This window comes from Salvelinus sp. IW2-2015, linkage group LG7 (assembly GCF_002910315.2).
Source record: "Salvelinus sp. IW2-2015 linkage group LG7, ASM291031v2, whole genome shotgun sequence".
NCBI lineage: Eukaryota > Metazoa > Chordata > Actinopteri > Salmoniformes > Salmonidae > Salvelinus > Salvelinus sp. IW2-2015.
The window spans coordinates 22570670-22598454 of record NC_036847.1 but is presented as its reverse complement, the minus strand read 5'-3'; the positions used below and the strand labels follow the sequence as shown (position 1 = coordinate 22598454).

Below are 27785 nucleotides of genomic sequence, written 5' to 3'. Positions count from 1 at the left end.
CAGTTTACTTTCGTGCATTATTGCAAACAGCATGTATGTTTTGGAATATAATTCCTTCTTTTCACTCTGACATTTAGGTTAGTTTTGTGTAGAAATGACAATGTTGATCCACCCTCAGTTTTCTCCTATCACGGCCATTGAACTCTGTAACTGTTTTAAAGTCACAATTGACCTCATGGTGAAATCCCTGAGCGGTTTCCTTCGTCTCCAGCAACTGAGTTAGGAAGGACGCCTGTATCTTTGTAGTGACTGGGTGTATTGATACACCATCCGAAGTGTAATGTATAACTTCACCATGCTCAAATGGATATGCAATGTCTGCTTTTACATGTTTTACCCATCTACCAATAGTTGCCCTTCTTTGCAAGGCATTGGAAAACCTCCCTGGTCTTTGTGGTTCAATCTGTGTTTGAAATTCACTGAAATGCTCGACTGAGGGACCTTACAGACAATTGTATGTGTGGCGTACAGAGATTTAGTAGTCATTAAAAAATCCCGTTAAACACTATTATTGCACACAGAGTCCATGCAACTCATTATGTGACTTGTTAAGCAAAATTGTACTCCTGAACTTATTTAGGCTTAAAATAACAATGAGGTTCAATACTTATTGACTCAAGACATTTCAAATGTTCATTTTTAATTATTTTTTTGAAGAAACATTTCCACTGACATTATGGGGTGTTGTGTGTAGGCCAGTGACACAACATCTCAGTTTAATCCATTTAACATTCAGGCTGTAACAACAAAATGTGGAAAAGTCAAGGGGTGTGAATACTTTCTGAAGGCATTGTACAAGTGCCAGTTAAAAAAACTAAATTATGGCTGAAATACGGCGTCTGTTACAGCTCTGAATCACCTGGCAGCTTTCCCCCACTAATGTTACTGACGATGTTGCAGATTCATAGTCCCTGACTGGAAGGTTAATATACAGTATGCCGTGTGCACCATATCATTTGAGAACATGATGATACTGTACTACTGCTCCTCCATATTGTACTTTCAACACTATTACTCATGATGGGAAAATGCAGCTGGCCTTGAGCATTTCATGTCATTAGAACAGTGTTTTAATCTATTTGTGTATTAATTAGAGTACCATGAGTACAAGGTAAATCTCTATCAGTTAATATTGTCAAAATCACAAGGAACATTACTAATAAGCAGAAAGTAAATAAATGATTAAATAATATCATAGCATTTACAACTTCTAAATACTGTAGCTCACCACATTACAATTACACAAATTCCTAAAAATAAAAGTGCACAGGGGAAAACAAGGTACAGTATGGTCCTAGAGACATTGATTAGGGATATGTTTAGGGATATTACGGATATGTCTGTGTTTACACTTCCTGCTCACACCCAAAAGTAGACAATTTGCTGTCCAGACATTTTCAAGGCTACAGATGACATCTGTCTAGCTTTGAAAGATGTTGAAGCAGCCCACAGTCCTGAAATGTGTGTACACAATGACAATGTGTCATCATACCAACATCAGCCAAGATTCACAGATCAATGTTTAGACAAACAGACAAACAAGTCAAGGGCACAGAGCCCTAAAGGTGGTACTATATTTACTGCCATCAGGTAGAGATAAAGTTAAAAGGATACTTAGCAATCCTGCCAGGCCTAAACCAGTGACTTAGCAGTGAATCGTTAATTAAGATTTTTCTCCCACTGTCATATAAATCATCATATAAATAATATTTATCATATAAATAGTTTCTCTACCAGGTGTCACTGCTTTTATCAACATGATAAACTTATCAATGTATCCCTCTGCCTAATGTGCAGTCAATATCTCTCCATTAGTAGGAATATTACACACGCACATCAACATTTACGCATGCACTTCCACACCTACAAAATACACCTGATAAGCATGTACTTTTTACAACTTCATAAATGTAACTGTAACCAGACTGTAACTATAACCTTCATATTTTTGTTAAATTGCTGCTGTATTGCATTTACAGCACCAACCCAGTGTCAATGCAGAGCATGAGAATAGAGGAACACTACCAGGCTCCAACCACATCATCTTGTGTGCCTGGATTGAAGAAGATGGTGGATTTGCTTGGGAACACCTGTGTCCCCCAGTTAGTGGGCAATGGGCATTCCAGACCCAGTCTGATTCACGTATACAACTGTTTATAGAGGCGCTAGTGGGCAATGTTCATTCCGGACCCAGTCTGAGTGTAACACCCATTGTACGTCTTGTTTCCTTATGCAAATGAATAGATGGGGCTCATGGGGGAGTGGGCCATCGGMGAGTGGGCTTCCTGGCTCCTGCTCTCACTGAACTCTGTGTCTCTGTCATCCCTCTCCTTGTGTCCAGTGTACTGGCCAATGAAGGAGCCGTCCTCGTTGAACTCAATCTCCTGTCCATCACCATAGTCCACCAGACTGTCGTCACTATCTGTCCGTTTCATCATGGTGTCTACTGTCGTCTGGCCCCTGCCAACTTTAGTCTCTTCCTCCCTGGAAGAAAAAGGACAATATCAGAGGATATGCTTCAGGAGCTGTGGTTATGGCTTAACAGCTTTCTGCATACAGTTCTAGACTAACTGGTTATAATATTTACCGTCGGGCAGAGTAGGGAATGGTGGTGACACGACTTATCCTGAAACATTAAAATAGATTGTTTAGGAATTGTGTTGAGAGCGAGTGTTGAAGAACATTGCTATAAAATGTCCTAAAATGGTTGATCATTCAATCAAATCACTTAAACCATTCATTTGTTTCAACAATGACAACACGTTGAACTGCAGACACAGACCTTTTTTATGTTGTTTTTTTGTTGTTCAGATTTCTGATTATTGGTTATAAAAATAAAGTCAATATATAAGTAAAATAATACAAAATAATATAGTAAAAATGGTGTACATGGTGTAAACTTGTCAGTGTTAGTCTTATCATACCTTTCCAGAGACCTTCAGTAGTCCAAAGGCGAAAAGAACAAGGATGAAAATTTGAAAACATTAGTAGTCAGAATAGAGAGATCAATTGGGGAGTATTGGGGAGTTACTAGGAAAAATACAATATTCTGAAATAATGACAACACCAAATGGTACAATATTGTTAGGGAATTAAAAAAACTTTTTTTTCAATGTTGAATATTATTACCATGACATATTACAGTATGAATACATGTTTATATGACTGTAGATCACTGTTCATGTGGAATTATTTAGATACCATATCTGTCTTAAAAGGAAACTGACATGATGAGGAATACTTCACAAAATTATTATACATGGTATATGTGGTTTACTTTGACCGACACAAACCTTGCATTGGTACCACTGATACCTATCTCAAGTCAAGGTTTTCTCAGTTGATTTTCAGACAGTTCTGTTATAMTGCTTACCGATAGTCAAATGATCCCTCCTGATCTTTGTCATCCACTGGCTCCAATGTCACTTCTTTCTTGTCCCGTACTGAAAATATAAATCTCTGTCTTGTTACTTTGACCAAATATAATATAAGCAATGCATACTTGGGGTAAATGTATCCTATCCATTAGATTGTTTAGTGCAATTGTGGGATCAGAAGCTTTATGCTAGTGATTTAACTATAGTATTAGGAATGACGTGTCCAGAACATTTTGAATGGGTTGGCCATGGTGGGGCACAGACCCAGTTAAGGCGGCCATAACATTTTGAACCTTAWTCAATGCAAGGTGAATTGAATCAATATAATTAGGATGGTTGAATGCGTGAAATGCTTCAGCTTAGGTTTGGCGCATTTCCCTTGATCAGGGAGAAGAGCCTTGTTCAGGGAGTTGACCAAGAACCTGATGGTCACTCTGACAGAGCTCCAGAGTCTCCCTGTTGAGATGGGAGAAACTTCCAGAAGGACAACCATCTCTGCAGCACTCCACCAATCAGGCCTTTATGGTAGACTGGCCAGACGGAAGCCACTCCTCAGTAAAAGGCACATGACAGCTCGCTTGGAGTTTGCCAAAATGCACCTAAAGGACTCTCAGACCATGATAAACAAGATTGAACTCTTTGGCCTTTGGCTTAAAATGGTGCCGGAAGAAATGGAAGCAGTTTTACAGGCGCCCAAGCAATTGTGCTATTATGTGMTTTTTTWCGCGTTATTTGTTTTGTACATAATGTTTCATAATGTTTTATTTTTTACATAATGTTTCTGCAACCATATTTTACCGGCAAAAAAAGAGCTTCTGGATATCAGGACAGCGATCACTCACCTCGGATTAGATGAAGATTTTTTCTACGACAAGGAACATGCACAAGACATTCTCCAAACACCCCACAGGGCCGACATCCCCGTTATTTGCAAGAAGAAGCGACGCAGGTACAGAGTACAAAGAGCCGGATGCCTGGTCAGGACCCGGAGAAGGCGACTGGGAAAGCTGCCGTTACCGTCAATACTACTCGCCAACGTGCAATCATTGGACAATAAATTAGACGAGGTACGATCACGAATATCCTACCAACTGGTCATGAAAAACTGTAATATCCTATGTTTCACGGAATCGTGGCTGAATGACGACATGGATATTCAGATAGCGGGATATACGCTGCACCGACAAGATAGAACAGCACACTCCGGTAAGACGAGGGGGGGGTCTGTGCATATTTGTAAACAACAGCTGGTGCACGAAATCTAAGGAAGTCTCTAGAATTTGCTCACCTGAAGTAGAGTATATTGTGATAAATTGCAGGCCACACTACTTGCCTAGAGAGTTTTCAGCTATACTTTTCGTGGCTGTTTATTTACCACCACAGACAGATGTTGGCACTAAGACCGCACTCAGTCAGCTGTATAAGGAAATAAGCAAACAGGAAACCACTCACCCAGAGGTGGCGCTCCTAGTGTCCGGAGACTTTAATGCAGGGAAACTTAAATCAGTTCTACCAAATTTCTATCAACATGTTAAATGTGCAACCAGAGGGGGAAAAATTCTAGATCACCTGTACTCCACATACAGAGACGCGTACAAAGCTCTCCCTCGCCCTCCATTTGGTCAATCCGACCACAACTCTATCCTCCTGATTCCTGCTTACAAGTAAAAATTAAAGCAGGAAGCACCAGTGACTCYGTCTATAAAAAAGTGGWCAGATGAAGCAGATGCTAAACTACAGGACTGTTTTGCTATCACAGACTGGAACATGTTCCGGGATTCTTCAGATGACATTGAGGAATACACCACATCCGTCACTGGCTTTATCAATAAGTGCATCGAGGACGTCGTCCCCACAGTGACTGTACGTACATATCCCAACCAGAAGCCATGGATTACAGGCAACACACACTGAGCTAAAGGGTAGAGCTGCCACTTTCAAGGTGCGGGACACTAACCCGGAAGCTTACAAGAAATCCTGCTATGCCCTGCGACGAACCATTCATGTACATACTACCTCTATTGGGCCGACCAACCAGTACTCCCACACATTGGCTAACCGGGCAATCTGCATTGTGTCCTGCCACCCACCACCCGCCAAACCCTCTTTTACGCCACTGCTACTCTCTGTTCATCATATATGCATAGTCACCATATCTACATGTATATACTACATCAATCAACCTGACTAACCGGTGTCTACATGTAGCCTCGCTGCTTTTATAGCGTCGCTACTGTATATAGCCTGTCTTTTTACTGTTGTTTTATTTCATTACTTACCTATTGTTCACCTAGCACCTTTTTTGCAGTATTGGTTAGAGCCTGTAAGTAAGCATTTCACTGTAAGGTCTACTACACCTGTTGTATTCGGCGCACGTGACAAATAAACTTTGATTGGATTTGATTTGAATGCCAAGCGTCATGGAGGCAACCTGGCACCATCCTTATGGTGAAGCATGGTGGTGGCAGCATCATGTTGTGGGGATGTTTTTCAAGCGGCAGAGACTGGGAGACTCTGGAGCTCTGTCAGAGTGACCAGTCAGGATCGAGGGAAAGATGAACAGAGCAAAGTACAGAGAGATCCTTGATGAAAACCTGCTCCAGAGCGCTCAGGACCTCAGACTGTGGCGAAGGTTCACCTTCCAACAGGACAACAACCCTAAGCACACAGCCAAGACAATGCAGGAAGGGCTTCGGGACAAGTCTCTTAATGTCCTTGAATGGCCCAGCCAGAGCCCCGACTTGAACCCGATCAAACATCTCTGGAGAGACCTGAAAATAGCTGTGCAGCGAAGTACCCCATCCAACCTGACAGAGCTTAAGAGGATCTGCAGAGAACAATGGGAGAAACTCTCCAAATACAGGTGTGCCCAGCTTGTAGTGTCATACCCAAGAAGACTCAAGGCTGTAATTGCTGCCAACGGTGCTTCAACAAAATACTGAGTAAAGGGTCTGAATACTTATGTAAATGTGATATTATTTRTTTTATATTTTTTTATATACATTTGCAAAAATGTATAAAAAAATGTTTTTGCTTTGTCATTACGGGGTATTGTGTGTAGATTGATGAGAAGAAAACAACTATTTAATACATTTTAGAATAAGGCTGTAACCTAACAACGGGTCTGAATACTTTWCAAATCCACTGTATGTTTCGGCCCCACAACCATGCGCTCAAGGAAACAAATTGACCCACGGCTTAATGTAATTGGGGACCCCTTCTTTATAGTAAAGACATGTAATTTAACTGTAAAAATGGATTACCTTTTAATGAGTCATGAACACAACTAGTCATGATGTTGTCATCTGATTGTCAAACAAATCACTTAAAAAACTTGGCCAGCCTCCCTCAAAAAATGTACAATAAAAAAGAAACGAAACGTATAATGATTTCTTATTCATGACGGTCTGTGTTTCATACTTTTCCAGTCAATTCGTAAGAGGCTGAATCTATTTCACTAGAGAAAGCATCTGAGTGAGGCAAACAGCACCCCTCTGTTGTAGTATCTGTAGCCCAGCCTAGTGGTTAAGATTGTTGGGCCGGTAACTGAAAGGTTGAGGGTTTGAATCCCTGAGCTGGCAAGGTGGAAAAATCTGCCGTTCTGTCCTTGAGCAAGGCAGTTAACCAAAAACTGCTCCCCGGGTGCCGATGATGTCAGTTAAAGCAGCCCCCTGCACCTCTCTGATTCAGAGGGGTTGGATTCAATGCACCTCTCTGATTCAGAGGGGTTGGATTCAATGCACCTCTCTGATTCAGAGGGGTTGGATTCAATGCACCTCTCTGATTCAGAGGGGTTGGATTCAATGCACCTCTCTGATTCAGAGGGGTTGGATTCAATGCACCTCTCTGATTCAGAGGGGTTGGATTCAATGCGGAAGACACATTTCGGTTGAAAGCATTCAGTTGAACTCTTTTTGTCCAGACAGCATCAGATACATGGGCTACACATACTAAGACAAAGGGGCACTGTTTTGCTCGGATGCTTTCTCCGGTGAGATCGATGAATCTTGCTGTCGGTTCTTTTTCTTGGTAAAAATTATCAATATATTCTGAGACAACCTATCAGATCTGAATTTCTGAGGGGGCCACTGGGGTGGCCAATCAGATTTCAGGGCACCCCCTGGACATGCCACTGAGTATTAGGTCTGTCTCTCCATCTAAGAATGTTAGTCCTTTAATTGAGAAGTCTTGTGGACTACAGTATTGCTACAGTACCTGGGTATTTGCCCCCTCGGCTCCTTTTGATAAAGCAGACGACCAGCAGGATGAGCACGAAGAGAGCCACAGCACACATCACACCAATTACCCAGCCCTGAGTGGAGAGGTCCACCTGCTCCCGAGCATAAGCTGTATGTAAACACCCACACATGATTAATTGTCATGATCAAATCTGCAGATATGTGGATGTTTAATGGCTTGTAATTGTGTGCTCTGATTGACCTGCAGTGTTATACCTTCAGTTGTATAATGGGGTGATTCCTCTGTGTACCATTCTCCTACCCCGATTCTAGTCTGTGCTGCTATGGTGAATCTATAGCGGGTGTAGCGATCATATCGGCGAACAGCAAAACTGGTGGTGTTTGGGGGAAATTGCTCAACGTGCAATTCCTCCCCCTGAGTTGCATTCACTGTAGAGAGAGTGCACAGTAGGGAGCCATTAAGAGACATGCAGCTACTGTACTTACTGTAGATACTGTACCTTATTTGCTCACCTGGCTTATGAGTAAGTCTTCCTACCTGTCTGATATTTGAGTATGTATCCGGTGACGATGCCATTGGGCTCTGCAGGAGTGTCCCAGTCCACCCAGATCATGTCCAAATGTCTCTGCTGGATTCTGAAGGATCTTGGAGCAGAGGGTGCTACAGACATAGATCAGAGGTCAAGTCTGAGAATAAACACTGGGAAATACATGATTAGGAAAAGAACCCTGACAGAAAAAGTGTCTGCCACATCTAATACAGCACCACAATGCTTTTCCTTACTTCCCTCTGGAGTGGAGAACTCTATGGTGTTACTGGGATGTCCCTCGTATCGGTTGTTGGCCACCACTATGTACATCTTGTAGTTGCTGTAAGGGATGAGTCCCGSCAGGACACCAGAGAGACGCGGCCCGCTGGCTGGAAAGGCTTTAGACTTCATGGCCCTGCTCACACTCAGCCACCTCAGCTGGCTACTGTCTCGCCAGAAGTACACCTGGGATAGGGGGGACACAGCACATGCATTCGTTTCCTCTTTTGTTCTGTCGTTTATTCCCTCATTCATTCATTCATTCATTCATTCATTCATTCATTCATTCATTCATTCATGCAGCCAGTGTGTGAAGGGCTCTTCCTCCACCTCTTTCCTAATGAATAACAATTTCGCCTGTATCTCTACTTGTCAGAATAGATTGTCACACTTGGAATTGAAAACCAGAAACTTAACAAGCCACCTATTCCCATTAGTCTGACCTTGTATTCCTTCAGTTCTCCCATGATGCTGCTGCGAGCCACGGGGTCCCAGTGCACGGTGACCTTAGTGGCCTCTATCCTGGACACACGCAGGTTGAGGGGGGCAGCAGTGGGACCTGAGAGACACCAGAAGGAAGTTGTAATTCACTACGGTATGGCTAACTATGGTATGGCTAAATGTCAACTAGGTATAGACATGACAAAGATCAGTTTTTATGTGTGAACAATAAATATCCATGAATTCATGGCATGGCATGGCATGGATCGATCTAGGTCTATAGCTACCTGTAAATGTATATAAAAAAGTGTCTCTGTATCTGCAGGAAGGGATGGGTGGTCATACTCACGGTCTTCTCCAGAGTAGCCTATGATGACAGTGGACTCTGGMCCCATCCCAAAGTCATTGACAGCCTGGACCTTTATCTCATATGGTGTGAAGGTGTCTGTGTCATAGATGTAGTATTTACACCACCAAGTGGTAGCGTTCTTCCACTCCTCCCTGGAATCCCTCCGTTTCCACCACACCAAGTACTTTAGGTGGGGACCGTTCCACTCTCTGTTGTTTAGTGCCTTTTCCCCATACCAGACACAGAAGTTAAATTGTACTGAATAAAAGTTGTTATTCTTCATTGAATAAACATTGAGTTATAAATGAATGAATGGAGAATTAGCTTTTGAAAACACTTTGAATGTATCACCTCCCAGCTGATCATCATGTTGTTTCTCCATGTTCCCACTCCTTGGATGTTTTTAGGGATYGCGTCTGGAGCTGAGAATCATAGCAAGTACACAGATTATTTTGGGAAAGCTCATTGTCCAAGTTTTTTAATATGAAAGATAATTGTCAGCTATGTTCCTGTTCAATACAATTAATGAAGCCAATGAGAAATTAATTATTCAAAACACATTATCAAACTCATCAAGCATGAAATACTCACGTGCTCCACCAGTCTGGAAGTTGGCTGACGAGCGACTGGGTTTACTCATACCAATGTCATTGATAGCAATGACCCTAAATTCATAGATAATGAATGGTGACAGTTGCAGAATGACAGAGTTCAAGTTTCCAGGGTACGTGGAAAGGTTTCTCCACTTGAAAGGTAACCAGTCGTCATCATCATACTGCACCAGGTATTCTGGAGGAAAAGCCCAGAAGAACACACTGATTCCTTCAGTTGATGGTAGCTAACTGACTATTTCAATGAAACTATGGTGTATACGTGGCCTGCATCCAGGCCTATGTTTACTCTGGATGTCCTGCTCCTGAGGTGTAGACTGTAGGGTAGAGCTGTTACCTTTGATAGGACTGTGATTGCTATCTCCAGGGGTCCAGGTAAGCCTGACGCTGCGCTCAAAGGGGTCCGACAACTGCAAGTTTGAAGGGGGGTCTGGACGATCTGGGAGGAAGGTAAGGAAACGTTTGATGCAAATTCCAAAAACATACAGCATGCTTATGAAGTCTCTATCTGCTACTCTTACATAATGCAATGTAGTTAACATTACATAACATGTAATGCAATTGCTGAAACACAGTGTATGTACTGTAGCTATGTATGTTAACTAAGTGTCAAGTTATAGTCCTACCCATCACCACCAGGCGGGCGGAGGCAGTGTTCTTGTCCATCTCAGTCTTGATGATGCAGGTGTAATTGCCCTCGTCTCCTCTGTTGACGTTTGTGATGACCAGAGTTGATTCATCCAGCGACAGCCTGGAGATAATTAAAAGGACACAATACTGTTATTATTACGAAGTCATCTTGACAAAATTCAGTTGAACTATTCACCATTTAGCCTTTAGTTATACTCAGATATAGACTATAACTCTGTTCATTTGATGTTAGCTACAGTGGTGGAAAAAGTACCCAATTGTCATACTTGAGTAGAAAATGACAAAAGTAAAAGTCACCCAGACAAATACAACTTGAGGAAAAGTCTAATAATATTTGGTTTTAAATATACTTAAGTATCAAAAGTAAATCTAATTACAAAAAAATACTTAAGTATCAAAAGTAAAAGTATAAATCATTTCAAATGGTTTATAATAAGAAAATCAGATGGCACAATTTTCTTGTTTTTTTATTTTATTTACGGATAGCTAGGAGCACACTACAACACTCAAACATAATTTACAAAAAAAAAAATTGTGTTTAGTGAGTCTTCCAGATCAGAGGCAGTAGGGATGACCAGAGATGTTCTCTTGATATGTGAGTGAATTGGACCACTTTCCTGTCCTGCTAAGCATTGAAAATGTAACGAGTACTTTTGGGTGTAAAGGAAAATGTATGAAGTAAAAAGTACATTGTTTTCTTTAGGAATGTAGTGAAGTAAAAGTAAAAGTAGTCAAAAATATAAATAGTAAAGTACCTAAAGAAAACTACTTAAGTAGTACTTTAAAGTAATTTTACTTAAGTACTTTACACCACTGGTTAGCTATAACTATAACCCCATTGTTACAATGGTTACAAGGACAAGTAGTCATATTCAGGCTCACCTCCAGCCTATGATGAGGAACTGTTTGTTCTTCAGCCAGGTGGTGGTGATGGCGACCGTGGGGTCATGTTGGGCCTTACACTCCAACCGGACATCAGTCCCCCGGAGGACTCTCATATTATCTGGGCGTTTGAGAATTTTGGTGGACTCTGAAAAAGAGAGGATAAGGATCACAAGAACACCTGCAATGTGATCCATGAACAGTGTAACTCTAGATTGAACGACATGCAGAAGCAAAGTGTTACAGTAAATCTATTATTAGGCATTCACCTTTGACCTCTAGTTTGACCTGGTTTTCATCTCGTCCTTCCTTGTTGCTGACAATACACACATATGTCCCCTGGTCATCCATACGGGTGCCTCTGATCTGTAGTGTCCCGTTGCTGTGTACTTTAAAGTGATTCCCCTCCAGGTTGCCCAGTCCATACTTAGACCTGTGAAAAAACAGGTAGTCAGTTACACACATGCATACACACACGAGAGAAGAGCATCATAAACATGTTCTCACCAGCGCAGATCAGGCACGGGCGAGCCAAAATAGCGGCAGTCTAGCCAGGCGCGTCTGCCCTCAATGACCTTCACCAGATCAGTCCTAGGCCTAAGGATACGTGGCTTTGCATCTGCAGATAAGAAAATTAGACATTAGACAACTCACATATACTTTTTATCTTCATTCCTGGCTGTGGAGCGATTTTAGTGCCAACAGAAATTGTATAATTTTGAATTTTGCACAAATTAAATCACAAAATTTATAAATTGATCCTTTGTTTCATGATTTGAAACTGAATTGAATGAATGACAAATTGACGTTTAAATTCAATATTTATACATTCAGTTTCAATATGGTATATATTGCATTCATTGACTGCATATCCAGTTTACAAACTATCATTTCAAGTTTATCAAAGTTTCATATATTCAACTTCTCAAACGTATTCAGATTCCGTTTTCAAATGCAGTTCTCTAAATTCAGATTTAAAACCAAAGACAACACCCTGGTACTTTCCGAGCCAGGAAAGTTAGAGGAGAACAGATAGAATCCAACTCTCTATGTTCATAGGTAGAAAATAAATTCAACATGCCACATTGGCTTCAGAAACGGCCAGAGGTTTCTGTTTACCACAGAGAGTTTGATTCTATTTGTTCTCCTCTACCTTTCCTGGCTGGGAAAGTACCAGGATGCTGTATCTGGTTTTGAATCTGAATTTAGAGAACTGCATTTGAAAACGGAATTTGAATGCATTGAATATATGAAACTTTGATTAACTTGAAATTATGGTTTGTAAACTTGATACACAGACAATGAATGCAATATCTACCATCTACCATATTTACAGTATAAATATTGCATTTAAATATGCTATTAAATTGAAATTGAACTTTAAAACTGAATGCAATATTCATTCAATTCAGTTTCAAATCATGAAATACAAATTCGATTCATGAATTCAATGATTACATTTGTGCATTACAAATTCAAAAATATTACATTCAAATTCAATATCCAAATATTCTGAAATTCAAATAACATTTCTGTTGGCACAAATCTCTACATACGTGGCTCTGAAAATACTTGGTGTTGCATCTTGAGGAACAGAAAACGAAACTGTATCACACTAGAATCCTGCAATGATGACCTAATATCTGCATTTACACATATGCCAATGGATAAAGAGGTTTAGGGTTATTTTCTGCAAACAAATGTGATATCTTACGCAGTACGTTGATGTAGGCATTGGCAAACAGGTAGCCATACTGGTTAGAGGCATTGCACTGGTAAACACCAGTGTTCGCCACAGTCACAGAGCGGAAGGTAATTGTGTCTCCTGACACCTCCCTGTTTGGTACTGGAGTAGCATCTGGAAAGGATAGGAGAAGAAGAGGTAAACTATTATTTCCTAGTAGTTCAACTTACTTTACCATTTAACCTTTTCAATTAAGTGACAAAATGGCTGATATTTTTCATATCATTATTGAAAAATGTGAGTGGCATCTATAAGTGTGCTTAGGTTAACTGCTTACCCTCTATTGTATCTCCGTTGATGAACCAACGGATACTGGGCCGGGGGATGCCGTCAGAGCGGCACACTAAGCGTGCATTCTCCTCTGGGGCAAGCACCAGGTTACTGGGCTTTTCCAACCAGAACGGAGCCGCTGTCATGGAGATCAGGTCAGCAGAAAAAGACAAACATCATATCACATAAATCTACATAAATATGAAATATTTCCGTAATATCAAACCCCATACAAGGACAAGTAACCATGTCCAGGCTATATCAAACTACTGAATATCAAACCAATGGGCTATTTCCTCCCACGGGAAATCAAACAGTGAAATGTAAAGTTCAAATCGAAATCCTTGTGAGAGTAAATATGCTGAATATGTTCCAGTATCTGTGTGTTGGTGTGATGAAGGATGACGTGATGTAGATGATTGGCTAACCTTTGATCCGGACAGTGATGGTGTGTTCCAGGTATCCAATCTTGTTTGTGGCAGTGCACGTGTATTCACCAGAGTTCTCAAAAGAGGCCTTAGGGATCTGCAGTAACTTGTTGTAGTTCTTCACCTTCATGTTGGTCGTGTCCAGTTCCTCTCCATCTTTGGTCCATGTGATGACAGGGGTTGGACTATTATATGGTAATTATAATTAAAACCAAATAAAATCACAAGTCAGGTGTATTCAGGATGTGTTGAACGAACATTCAAAATTTGACGACTTGGTTTGAAGTAGTAATAGTACAAAACAAGATACTTGAGGCATTTCAATGTAGCCTTTTATGACTTACAACACTGTCCAGGACATAGCTTAAAACCAGTACAGTAGTTGCACCGGCAAAACTGGGAAGTGGAATAGTAGAAGAAGTATGGAGAATAAGCACATTCATTACCATATATGTTTTGCCCATTATAAGGAATCAGAATTGTTCCCCTGACTTGATTAGCTATGGTGAAAGACCAAATAAATTAAACAGATATGTGTGAAATATGACCGGAGCCTGCATTTGGTCCTATTTTAATTATTGTTAATTGAGATACAGTACGTTAAATATACCACTAACAGTTGGTTTTGTTTAATTCAGGGCCCTAAAAACGATAACTCGAAAGCATCATGATACTGTACAAGTCTCTTGTTCACCACAAGGGGCTTATTGGAGCTGCCATTTGTGACTGAGACTTTTAAACATACATTTGAATTTTGAAACGAGGTCTAGTTGCGGCCATAACCGGAATAGATTGTGAACGACTCTTGGCGGAATTCAATTGCTTGACTGCCGCGGGGGAGATTAGCAATGATTTGGTCTCGAGTTCTAGTTTTTTTTAGTTGTGTATGTTTTGATTCTATAAAGCTGTGTCCATCGATAACATTCTACAATCAATTAAGTGCATTCTTTCTAGCACCATGCAATCAATGTTTAGTTCTAAACATGTATTTTTCTTCTCTATAATGTCTGCAGCATGATCTATTTTCCTAGCCTCATGGAGAAAAGCATTGTTATAGATCGTTTAGGATCCATTTTTTAATCGGGATCCATTTTTCCCCCTTCAAATGTTTAAATTAAAAAGTGCCGCGCTTTTTGCCCTTTTTTCTAAACCCTCTCAATTCGAGCACTGCTGGTACTCCTATATTTAAACTATTGTGTTGTCCCATGTTTCTGTTTTTACTGTGTTATTTTTCTGGCCTCTTGGTCAAGTCGTGGTTGTACATTTAACATTTACATTTAAGTCATTTAGCAGACGCTCTTATCCAGAGCGACTTACAAATTTGAAAGTTCATACATATTCATCCTGGTCCCCCCGTGGGAAATGAACCCACAACCCTCTACCAACTGAGCCACACGGGACCGATTGTAAATAAGAAGTGGTTCTCAACTGACTTGCCGAGGGAAAGAATGTCCCAAAAAGTTTGTGGTTGAGAGGATCATGGCTATATCGTAAAAATTCATGAAAACAACTATTTGCATTTTGGTCTTGATTTAAGGTCAGGTGGAAAAATCAGATTTTAATAATACATTTTTTTAAACAGGCGGGGTTTAGCCATAATTATGACTTTGTGCATGTGGTAACTAGTGACGACCAAGGATCACTCACACTCCAGCAGCGATGCACTCGAGGAGCAGCTCCTCCCCCTGCAGAACAGTCTGGGAGCTGGACCTCCCGGCTGGAGACAGGAAGGTGGGAGCGGCCTCAGACACCATGCGGGCTGTGGAGGAAACACAACACACCACACAGAGTTAGAACCACAGAGATAGATAGAGAACTCTTTAACACAAAAGCCCGTTTTAGAATGGAAAGCACCATTATGGACTTTCACCATTTTGAAGTCGTCAACTGGGTGGGACTTCCTATGGGTTAACGCTGCAATTTGTAACTTTTTGGGCGACCTGACCCAATTCACATTGAAATGTGAGTTATAGATCTATCATTCTCATTGAAAGCAAGTCTAAGAAGAGATAAATCTGTTCTCCCCTAATTATATGATTCCGGTTTTGTACACCAGCTGAAAATACAATATTTTTGGTTATTGGAAATACATTCCACAGCGGTTTAGATGGTACAATGATTCTCTAAACCCCGAGTGCTTGTTTTGTCACAAACTGAAATTAAGCAAATTATTAGAATTTTAGCAACCAGGAAATGGCGGCGCGATTTCGGCATATTGCACCTTTAAGGAAAGATCATATAATTCCATCCAGGTCACCAGGAGGGATCAGCCAATGAATTATACTTGTGAGGAAACATTCCATAACTGCAGTTGGCAGTAAATCGCCAACCTTGGCTTTATACCTGTTCCAACAACACACTCTAGGTGGCAGTGTGCACTCTTTCAGTTTGTTTGCCAACTCATAGAAGTAGTAGAAGAAGAAAATTGACCACTTCAAAGTGGAGATGGCCTCAATGACGCTGCCCGTGTTCTCAGAGACATCATAATGGGACAGATACAATGACGCAATGTCTATCTAAGTCTATGGTTAGAACTTTTCTCACTTAAATATCCTGACAGCATGTACTATAACTGTGGTTTGACTACGACTGGTACTTTACACTGGGTACGGAAAACAGTGGTGCCTAACTCATCATGGGCCTAAAGACTGTGTGTCAAGGCAGACCAATGTTAAAGAAGGGTCAGGTTGTTAAGACAAGGGGGTTGTTCATTCTTGACAGTATACTTAGTAAAAATTAAACACAACAAAAGAAGCAGAGCACACACTCACCACTGCACTAGGTCAGTAAGATCGGAGAAGAGCTATGGTGAGTCGTATTAGGGATAGTCTGAAATAAAACAATGTGGGGCAAACCAAAGCAACAGTTTAATGAGGAAGGCCAGTTAGTACATGGTAAGTTAAGTAAATGATGCAACATCCCTTGTGCTACATACCAATACTCACTTGTAAGGACTCTTACGGTAATAGGCATCTTCTGTTGGATGATGTTTTTGAAAGGGAAGCGTGCGTTGCAGCAGTAGTCGGTGGCAGAGTCATTGACGTAGACATTAGAGAAGTAGAGATCTCCATTCACCCCCATAGACACTCTACGGTCTTGTTTGATAGGCAGCATGACTGGGGGGTGGGGCTGGTGAGGCCAGTTGAAAGGTCTCCCTGATGAACCTGAAATAAATACAAAGTTATTTATGCATTTCCTGGTAAGGTCATCTGGAGTTGATAGGATAAATACAGATAATGTTTGGGATAAGTGCCATATTACAAAAACATGAACAAAATAAGCTCATCAGTTCTGAACGAGAGAAAGGTGGTTGTCATTAATTATAGAATATCAATGCCATTCCTAGACATGATGTACTTCTGATTTGAGAATAGGAGGTAGGCCTACTCACACTTGCTCATCCAATATGTCTCAGGTTTGGGAGGGCCTGGAGGAGGGCTGCAGTCCAAGACCAGAGGAAGACCAACACTCACCGTTACCGGTTCCAACACCTCTCTGGGCCACAGAGGGGCCCCTGACATGAAAACATAGGGTTAAGAGGATGCGTTTAGTGGCATTTAACACAGAGAGCTGAATCTTGCCGGGATATGGACTTATCTTAACATAAGACCACTTTTGAGGTCTGAAAATGGCTGGCAAAATTAGATTTTGTACGGATTTGTCCCTTTAAGCTTTGCTTGGTTCTGCCACCAAAGTTGAGCATTTTCAAGGTTTGAGGCCCTAGCTTTCGAATGTACTCTGTGACAATGGACTCAAAAGCCTGAATTGAGTGGCAGCTTACTAGAGATGCGTAGGTTGATCTTGTTTGAGTATGCAGTGCCATGCTCATTGGTGGCAACACACTGGTACTCCCCCTCATAAGCCTCCGGGTCAGCCCAGGCATAGATGTCCAGCGTCCCCGAACGTCTCCTCATCGAGGCCTGAGGGTCCCGTGCCACATTGAAATACTTCCCATTACGCCTCCATGAGAAACTTAGGGATAAAGGCAAGTAATTTGGTTAAAGTAGTTAAAAGAGTTGTACTACAGCTACTCACAATTTTTATATGGTTTTGAACTATAAAGAAAGTGTTTTTGATTTGTCAGTTCTTACATTGGGTGAGGGGTGCCTTTGGCTTCACACTCAACGACCATGTTGTCTCTGGGGTCCACGACATGATCCTTCAACGACTGTTTTATAATGGTGGGGGGCTGTCTGACTGTAGGTTGACAAGTCAAAATGAAAGACCTGATTGCATTAGGATTGTACATTCATTTACATACTGTATTTGACAATATACAGCACTGTACACTATTATCACCATATTGCAGGGACACAATAGGTTGTATTGACTTACTTTCCAGTGGGACGTCAATGGCAGACAGTCCTTGCCATAACAGTAGTAATAGAGTGGATCTGGCCAGCATCCCCATCTCTCCAGTGAATGACCTTCACCGATCCTGTTGAACTGCCGGACGCCTTTATCTAGGAACTGTTTTATAAGTGACCGATTAAGCAATTAAAATGTTTAATGAAATCAAATTAAATTACATTTCATGACATTTATGGGACCAATTGCTTTGTAAGACAATATTTTCTAGCTCAAAACAACAAAATAAAATGAAATGCCATTTAGTATCCAAACAGCAGTATTTAATCTCTGTCCCACCCAACAGTCTGCGCTGTCACATTCTCTGACAGAGTCTCTTTGTCACTGTTTCCAAACAATAGATCCACCAACGCAACACATGCCCAGGACTCAATTCCAGTCTCAAGCCATTATGAAAAACTTACCTCCTCCACAGGACTACATTAATAAAGCTTTTGTTAGTTGCTGTATATACTTACTTGAATCCCAAAGAAATACATTGTTATAATGTAATTAATATGTCACTACTATATTACCCTGTTAGTTATAAATATATATGATACAAAGTGTAACAAAACAGATCATTGATCAGACTCATTGATCAACTCATCTACAACAATTATCAGAACTTTTCAGCCTCTTGTTAGAACACATTAGCTCATTACATCTGCGTTACCTTTCATAAGTACAATCCTTCAAGTGGAATATCATGAGGTTTCCCTCTTCCCCATCATCTCCATGACACTCCAATGCATTGAGTTTCTCCACAATTCRAATGTCCAGTTAGTGCCGTAAACAGATCAAATCCTTGGTGGTCAATCAGTACATTTTGTTTCCTTGGTCAATCAAATAGCAGGAATCTGGAGAGGCAGAGCAGAGTGAACATCTCAGTAATAGAGTTTCTGTCTGTGCCATGGCCATTCTGCACTCTGCCCACCCATCTCATGAATAATGAATGAGCTCCCTTCGCCCCCCCCCCCCCCTCACCACCCACATCTCTGTGCCTGCCAAGCTCTCGCTCTCTCGTGTACACGCACATATACGTTCAAAGAAATTTGTGAATAAGTATCATGGATAGTTTTAACAATGAGATGAAAATAAAATGTGGTTTGAGTGGAATGATTGAGCACTGCTTGGAATTGGAATGATTGACATTGTTGAGTGTTGGACATGACATAATTTGCATGGAAAGAAAGATGGTTGTCACAACCATAGATATAGAGCCTTGATACATGGTCTGTGGTCACAACCTTGTATGCTGACTCATTTGATGATGCCTATCTGGGGAAACTTATGAGGGAAGCCAGACAGAATTGTTTGTATTTACATCAAAGCTGTGTAACAACAAAGCTTTATCTCTATTGCAGTCCCACACTCTGCTTATGGGCTTATTCATATTGAGCAATTTCAATGCCAAAAAGAATTTCATAGAAATACTCTGTGTACTCAGTGGAAACACAAGCCAGCCCATAGTCTGCACATGGTTAGCATTTTTATTGGTTTTGATGACATCAATGATGTGGGCCTTATTGTTGGCTGCTGAAAACCAGGGAACAGAGTATGACTGCAATGTTTGTCTCAAATGAATTTTATATGCAAGAAAAAACCCTGGTAAATGACCTCAACACAAAGGCTGTTAGAAGGAATGACTATTTTATCGGCAAAACAGAGGCATATTTGTAGCAAGCAATGTCTGTTGTGTCTGTTTGTGAATTGTGTTGAAAGCGATTTTATGGTGTCTAACCCTCTGGCCAAATTAACTTCCTTTTGTATGAAAACAAAAAGAAACACTTCACTTGTTTGCACTCTGGCCACCTTCCCATTATTGTCTCCTTCCAATATGTAGCTCATCAGCATTTTCTAATCCCATTCTATTCTATACTCAACCACTCTAATACAGTACACCCCACAGGTGGCTGGTGGCACCTTAATTGGGGAGGACGGGCTCATAGTAATGGCTGGAACAGAAATTAATGTAATGGAATCAAACACATCAAACATATGGTTTCCATGCCTTTGATACCACTCCATTCACTCCATTCCAGCCTCCTGTGGTACACCCAAGCAAGAACAATCATTCTGCTGACTGACATCCTCAGAAAGGGCACAGGTCAAAGCCGTTCAGCGGAGGACTCTTCAGGAAAATAAAATGCTTTTTTRTAGAAACAGCACAGAACTCTAGAAGAGGCCTCTGTTACTGTGGCAGTCTTAAGCCTCTACATAGTTCTGACCCAAGTAGGCTAGGGGCCCAGGAATGCAGACACAGCACTAATTCATGGATATGTACTATACTCTATGCTAAAATGGACAAACACGACTGGTGAGGGTAGGATGAAAACCAAACCAATTAATTAACTCTGCCTATTTTTTCTAAAGAATACAACAACTACAAGAATCATCTGGCTTATTTATGGACAAGCCCTGGCTGACAGCCTGTGAGGCAGTGCACCCTGATGGATTGATATCCTCAAGAGATTATTTTCACAACTTGTTTGAATTGTACAGTCATATTATATTTTTTACTCCCAACAAACTGTTTATTGTGGAGATGTCACACCCTGATCTGTTTCACCTGCCTTGTGCTTGTCTCCACCCCCCACCAGGTGTCTCCGGTTTCCCGTTTCTCCAGTTCTCTAGTTCTTGTTTTCTAGTTTACCTCGTTCCAAACTTTCTGCCTGCCCTGACCCTGAGCCTGCCTGCCGTTCAGTTCCTTTTTGACTCTGCCTTGGATTACGAACCTCCGCCTGCCTGCCCTCGACCTGCCCTTTTGACTGCCTCTTTGTTATAATAAATATTCTGAGAACCAAAACATATGCCTCCTGTGTCTGCATCTGGGTCACATCCTGAGTCGAGATAGTACGAACTGGCCATGACTGACCCAGCAGACTCGGACCAGCTCCACAACGCTGTCTGCCTGCAAGAAGACACAAGGAGCTACTTTTGAACCTTATGGACGGACTCCATACCTTGGCGGAATGCCATGACCAGGGTTTCAACTCATTACTGGAGCAATTCCGCTGACTATCTATCGGACAGCAAGCCATAACGGAAACATCCCAGACGCTCAGTAACCCTGCTACCAGCGGTGCTTTTCCCAGCCTACCCCGGCTTCCCGAGAACCCCACGTACCTCCTCCGGAGCGCTATGTTGGGGATCCTGGGGCCTGCCGGGCGTTTCTCTCCCATCTTTGAGCTGCAGCCCTCTTCGTTTCCTTCAGATTGTTCAATGATAGTGTCTCTCATAACACTGATGTCTGGAAGGGTGCTCGCCTGGGCTACAGTGGTGTGGGAGCAATAATCCGCRGTTTGCCTTCGTCTGGAGGATTTTGTAGCAGAGGTGAGGAAGGGGTTCGATTCTCCGGTGTCCGGGAGAGAGGCGGCTCGGAAGCTACTTCAGCTACATCAAGACTTCCATAGTGTGGCAGACTATGCGGTAGACTATCGCATGTTGGCCGCAGAGAGTGCCTGGAACACGGAGTCCCTGGTTGACACCTTCCTTCATGGATTATCGGAGGAAATTAAAGATGTGCTTGCAGCTCGGGAGTTACCCATGGACCTCGACACTCTCATAGCCTTGACCATAAGGATCGATGGGCGCCTACGGGAATGCAGGAGGGAGAGGAGGTCTGTTCTCGGCCACACTCGCTCATCAACGGTTTCTGCCTCACCTCCGAAGAACCCCGGAAGTCCCCAGTGCCTGTATTCCGGAGAGAATCTGAAGTCACTCGAGTTCCCTCGGGAATCATCGGGGACTGGCACGTCGTCTCCTCCAGAGCCCATGATGCTGGGCAGGGCTAGACTGTCTCCTAATGACTGTTTACGCAGGCTGAGCTCCAACAGTTCCCTGTATTGTGGTACTACAGGATATTATATATCCACCTGTCCAGTAAAAGACCAGGCTCATCAGTAGGTACGAATACGCTGGTGGGCCTTACTGGAAGTCCCGGTGCTCATTGACTCTTGGGCTGACGAGAGCTTCATGGATGCTATCCTGGTATCTGAGCTGGGTTTCTCCACCCAACCCATCTCTATTTCTATGGAAGCCAGAGCATTGGACGGCCGCTCCATTGGAAGGGTCACTCACAATACTGTTCCCATTAACCTGGGAGTGTCGGGCAATCAGTCCATACAGTTTCTACTAATTGAATCTCCTCGTGTTCCTGTGGTTTTGGGATTTACATGGCTCCAGAGGCACAACCCCCTGATCGACTGGGCTACTGGGTCTATCCTGGGTTGGAGCCCATTCTGCCATGCACATTGCCATGCACATTCCGCCGTATCATCCCTACGATTGCACCATTGATCTCCTCCCGGCCACCACACCGCCTCAGGGGCGGCTTTATTCCATGTCTGGCCCAGAGACCAAGGCCATGGAGGAGTACATTGAGAACTCTCTGGTTGCGGGGAGCATTCGTCCTTCTGCCTCCCCTGCCGGCACAGGATTCTTCTTTGTGGTAGAAATACCCGGATGTTTGTCCCTGATTCGGCCCGGTTCCCGGTCCTGGAATGGGTTCATTCCTCTAAACTTACCAGTTATCCCGGCTCCCGTCGGACCCTGGCTTTCATCCAAAAATGTTTTTTGGTGGCCCACCATGGTTCCTGACATCTTCGCATTCGTCGCCGCCTGCACTATGTGTGCACAGAACAAGACTCAGCGGCAAGCTCCGGCTGGCCTTCAACCATTCCGTTCCTCACTGACCCTGGACCTATATATCCCTGGAAGTTGTCACTGGTCTCCCCCCATCAGATGGCAACACCACCATCCTTACGGTTGTGGATAGGTTTTTCAAAGCCGCACATTTCATTCCCCTTCCCAAGTAGCCCTCAGCCAAGGAGACGGCCCAGCTTATGGTGCAGCACATCTTCTGGATCCATGGACTTCCGGTCGACATGGTCTCTGATCGTGATCTTCAGTTCTTGTCCAGGTTCTGGAAGGCATTCTGCACCCTGACTGGGTCATCGACCAGCCAGTTCTCTGGGTTTAATCCCCAATCCAAAGTCAGTCGGAATGAGCCAATCAGGACCTGGAGACGACTCTTTGTTGCCTCGTCTCTGCCAACCCCACCACCTGGAGCCAGTAACTTGTGTGGGTGGTGTACGTCCGCAACACCCGTCCCTGCTCAGCCACTGGTCTCTCACACTTTGAGTGTTCCTTCAGTTACTAGCCTTCGCTCTTCCCTGAGCAAGAGTAAAAAGTCAGCATACCCTCCACCGCTGGAAGAGAGCCCGGTCCGCTCTTCTTAAGACCAACTCCAGGTATCAGCGACAGGCAGACCGCCACCAGATCCCAGCTCCCCGCTATCGTCTCGGGCAGAGGGTATGGCTCTCCCCTCGGGATCTGCCCCTCAGGGTGGAGTCCCGTAAATTTCCCCCCCGCTTTATCTGCCCTTTCCCCATCTCTAAAATCCCCACTGCTGTTCGTCTTCTGTTGCCCCAGTAGCTGGTTGACTGGGAGGGTTATTGCCCAGAGGAGAGGTGCTGGGTTCCCACTAGGAACATCCTGGACCCAGCCCTCATCGCTGAGTTCCGCCGCCAACACCCCGATCAACCAGGGGTTCTGTCACACCCTGATCTGTTTCACCTGCCTTGTGCTGGTCTCCACCCTCCACCAGGTGTCTCCGATTTTCCCATTATCCTCTGTGTATTTATACCTGCGTTTTCTGTCTGTCTGTTGCCAGTTCTTCTTGTTTTGGGGCACCACCAGCGTGTTTTCCGTTTCTCCAGCCTCCTGTGTCTGCATCTGGGCCATAGGGCTCCCGAGTGGTGCAGAGCTCTAAGGCACTGCATCTCAGTGCTAGAAGTGTCACTGCAGACCCTGGTTCGATCCCGGGCTGTATCACAACCAGCCGTGATCGGGAGTCCCATACGATGGCGTATAATTGGCCCAGCGTCATCAGGTTTAGGAGAGGGTTTGGCTGGGGTAGGCCATCATTGTAAAATAAGAATGTGTTCTTAACTGACTTGCCTAGTTAAATAAAGGTTAAATAAAAATATCCTGAGTCGTGATAGGAGAGCCATTGCAATCGGGGCTTGGAGTCACAGATCACTACCAGTTCTGACCATGACCATGATGTCAACCACTGAGGCCCCTGCAATAACAGACATATAACAGTGTCACAGGAATGAGAATAGAACTTGAGCATGGCTCATCCACTTGTACTGATCTGGGCTTTTCCCCCCCACGTCATCTTGATTGAAACAGAACTTGAGTCCCCTCACAAAGGAAACAAAAGCAAAAAGTATGTTCAGCTTGGCTCTTGGCATGGCCTCTTTCTTCCCATGCATTTGACTTCAGCAGGGTTTCAGTCTGACCAGTGCCATGCACCAGATTGCACAGTATGAAGGGCTCGAGAGGAGGGCGGAGGCAGCTCTGTGAGGACAACAATGTCTCTATGTCCCGTGGGTCCCCTTTGGCACGTGAGGCTAGGGCTTGGCTAGGAGCAGATGGCATGTGGGAGGATTTCTCCATCTCTACACAAGCTGCCTGTTCAGGAACGGAGTCAGAGACAACCCATCACTCAATGCACAACCAGCGTCACTAGGCCTACACCAGTGAGGAGGAGGGGTGGCAGTTGCCAGATACAAAGGAGTATTCTTAAGGTAACATCAGGTGGCAGGTGCAATACTAAGCATCATCTTCATTTGGACTGTGCTGGAGTGCTTATGCTCTGTTGCCCCTCTAATGCTCTGGTTCTCCTGACTGTTACCGGTAGTTAGAATTTTAAGCCTGGTTTGAGCCTGGACCATTTCAAGTGCCATGAAAATCAAATTAACAAGGACAAGTATAAACAATCAGGCTACCAAGACTGTCATTATAACTGTGATCTTCAATCAAAAGCAAATACTGTATGTCCGCAAAAGAGACAGCTAAAATAAGGTCAATACCAAAACAGGGAGTGCATCTAAATGCATGCCAACAGCTTCTATGGGCAATCGTGGGAACCAAAAAATTAAATAKAAATATTTTCCAAATTTTGATGGATTAAATTGAGAGCACGTGTCACTGGCCTACAAACAATACTCCATAATGTCAAAGTGGAATTATGATTTTAGACATTTTTACAAATTAATAAACAATGCAGAGCTGAAATGTCTTTAGTCAATAGGTATTCAACCTGTTTGTTATGACAATCCTAAATAAGTTCAGGAGTGAAAATGTGCTTAACAAGTCATATAATACGTTGAATGGACTCACTCTGTGTGCAATAATAGTGTTTAACATGATTTTTGAATGACTACCTCCTCTCTGTACCCCACACATACAATTATCTGTAAGGTCGCTCAGTCGAGCAGTGAATTTCAAAAACAGATTGAACCACAAAGACGAGGGAGGTTTTCCAATGCCTCACAAAGAAGGGCACCATGGGGCCAATGGTGACTTTAAAACAGTTACAGAGGTGAACGGCTGTGATAGAAAACTGAGGATGGATCAACAACATTGTAGTTACTCCACAATACTAACCTAAGTTACAGAGTGAATATGAGGAAGCCTGTACAGAATACAAATATTCCAAAACATGCATCCTGTTTGCAATAAGGCACTAAAGTAAAACTGCAAAAAATGGCAAAGCAATTAACATTTGTCCTGAATACAAAGCAAGAGAGTCCCACTCTTCATATTTTCAAGCATGGTGGTGGCTGCATCATGTTATGGGTATGCATGTGATCGCAAGGACTAGGATGCTCTGTTTCAAGTGCCTAGGAAGTTTTTGTATGATAAAAATAAACGGAATAGAGCTAAGCACACGTAAAATCCTAGAGGAAAACCTGGTTCAGTCTGCTTTCCAACAGATACTGGGAGACAAATTCACCTTTCAGCAAGACAATAACCTCAAACATAAGGCCAAATATACACTGGAGTTGCTTACCAAGACAACATTGAATGTTCCTGAGTAGCCTAGTTACAGTTTTGACTTCAATCAGCTTGAAAATCTATGGCAAGACTTGAAAATGGCTGTCTAACAATGATCAACAACCAGCTTGACAGAGCTTGAAGAATTTAAAGAAGAATAATGTGCAAATATTTTACAATCCAGGTGTGCAAAGCTCTTAGTGACTAACCCAGAAAGATTCACAGCTATAATCACTGCAAAAGGTGATTCTAACATGTATTGACTCCGGGGTGTGAATACTTATGTAAATGAGATATTTCTGTATTTCATTTCTAAAAACATGTTTTCACTTAGTCATTGTGGGGTATTGTGTGTAGATGGGTATGAGAAAAATATATTTAATCCATTTTGAATTCAGGCTGTAACACAACAAAATGTGGAATAAGTCAAAGGGTATGAATACTTTCTGAAGACACTGTATATATATTATAATATATATTGTATATACAGAATTCACTGGCTGTCTCATTACAAAACTGCTGATTCAGTGAAAGAACCTCCCTCTTCTCATCTCAAAGGAGGATGAGATCATTTAAAGCTTGACCCTGCCTCTGATTCCTTCTGACGAGCAGCTAGAAGAGTACTCAGTCATACACAGTAATACAAAGACACTTGTCATGGAATAAGATCTCAACATCTATCCAGGACTTAAAGGTACAGTCCGTACGATGTGCACAACTCTCGTTTCAGGTCTATAACATACATATAAATGTAATCTAATATATATATTTTTTTAAGTCTTCAGAGACAACAAAAATATAAACAACGGTGAAGGTAAGAGTCAACAATCACAGGGTAGCCTCTATTAGTTGAAGTCACTAATGAGCAGCAGAAAATCTTTTGCACCAAGATTGCACCAATAATTCTTGCATTTAAATTAAAAGGCATTCATAATTGCCAAAAGACATGCAATACAAGAAAATAAAACAAAAGTTACCTGGAGAATTAAGTTGCTGTATTTGTTCAGTCTCTTTCCACCTACAGTTGCAGCTACGGTGCTTCTCCTCTGCGGCTCTCTCGGTGAACTCAGAGCAGCTACTCTGGTCTTAACATCAGTCTACAATCAGCTTCTGAAAGTTAGTGTGAGTGTTGTGAATTTTATTTTGCATTATATCCAACCACATGCGGGACAAAATTAGGTCAAACTCTCTGGTCACACGACATGTCAAATGGGCACCATAATGTGTCCTTTGTGTAATAGGGATACAAAGATAACGTCATCTCCGTCCATTGTGATAGCAAAAGTGATGGCAGACTTCACAAGTCAGTTGAATGGAAACAAAGGTCATAACATGTAATTTATTTATACATCAACTTTAATGGGGGAAAAATGTCAATTGGATAAAAGTGTATATATCAAATAATTTCATGCATTTTGTTATCTGTGCTATTACAGAGTGAAAGGCGGGGGATTACTGACCTTGTGTCTTCTCTCTGGCTGGCACGGACACACTCATTCCCTCTCTCACAAGGCCTTTCTGTCCCAAACAAAGTGTGTCTTACACTGACTGACCACTGACCAGGGAGGGCACGGCCACTAGATGCAGGCAGGCTGCCGTTAACCCCTCACACTCCAGCAGTACAGTCAAAACTATACATGACTTACTGCTTTTAACTGCTCAGTTGTTGCATCACCAACACCAATCCAAGTCTGGGATGGGAATGACTGGGTCTGAGAGAAGTGAGATAAGTTACTACTTGAATGTAAAGGCTTCAGCTGAGCACAACAGACCAACAGAAGCCAGACATTTCACAATTATGTGCGAGACAAGTTGTTGTATACATC

General features: G+C 42.5%; 1 protein-coding gene across 2 annotated transcripts; it reads right to left on the bottom strand.

Moving 5' to 3' along the window:
• Positions 1 to 147: 147 nt before the first annotated feature.
• LOC111966611 (neurofascin) lies at positions 148 to 27552 on the bottom strand. Of its 2 annotated transcripts, XM_023991415.3 has the most exons (28): positions 27420 to 27552; positions 26937 to 27069; positions 18785 to 18968; positions 18097 to 18231; positions 17853 to 17958; positions 17543 to 17733; positions 17153 to 17275; positions 16707 to 16925; positions 15409 to 15520; positions 13762 to 13946; positions 13341 to 13472; positions 13034 to 13177; positions 11827 to 11938; positions 11589 to 11752; positions 11320 to 11467; positions 10413 to 10537; positions 10124 to 10225; positions 9767 to 9964; positions 9527 to 9597; positions 9176 to 9398; positions 8829 to 8944; positions 8361 to 8571; positions 8115 to 8237; positions 7832 to 8005; positions 7593 to 7724; positions 3374 to 3443; positions 2588 to 2626; positions 148 to 2484 (listed from the first exon to the last, which is right to left on the bottom strand). In XM_023991415.3, the coding sequence occupies exons 4-28, from the start codon at positions 18170 to 18172 to the stop codon at positions 2229 to 2231; spliced, it is 3552 nt and encodes a 1183-aa protein (XP_023847183.1). In that variant the 5' UTR covers positions 18173 to 18231; positions 18785 to 18968; positions 26937 to 27069; positions 27420 to 27552; the 3' UTR covers positions 148 to 2228. The 2 variants fall into 2 exon arrangements, with proteins under 2 accessions (XP_023847183.1, XP_070300645.1); XM_070444544.1 differs by lacking the exons at positions 7593 to 7724; positions 7832 to 8005.
• Between the last annotated feature and the right edge of the window lie 233 nt (positions 27553 to 27785).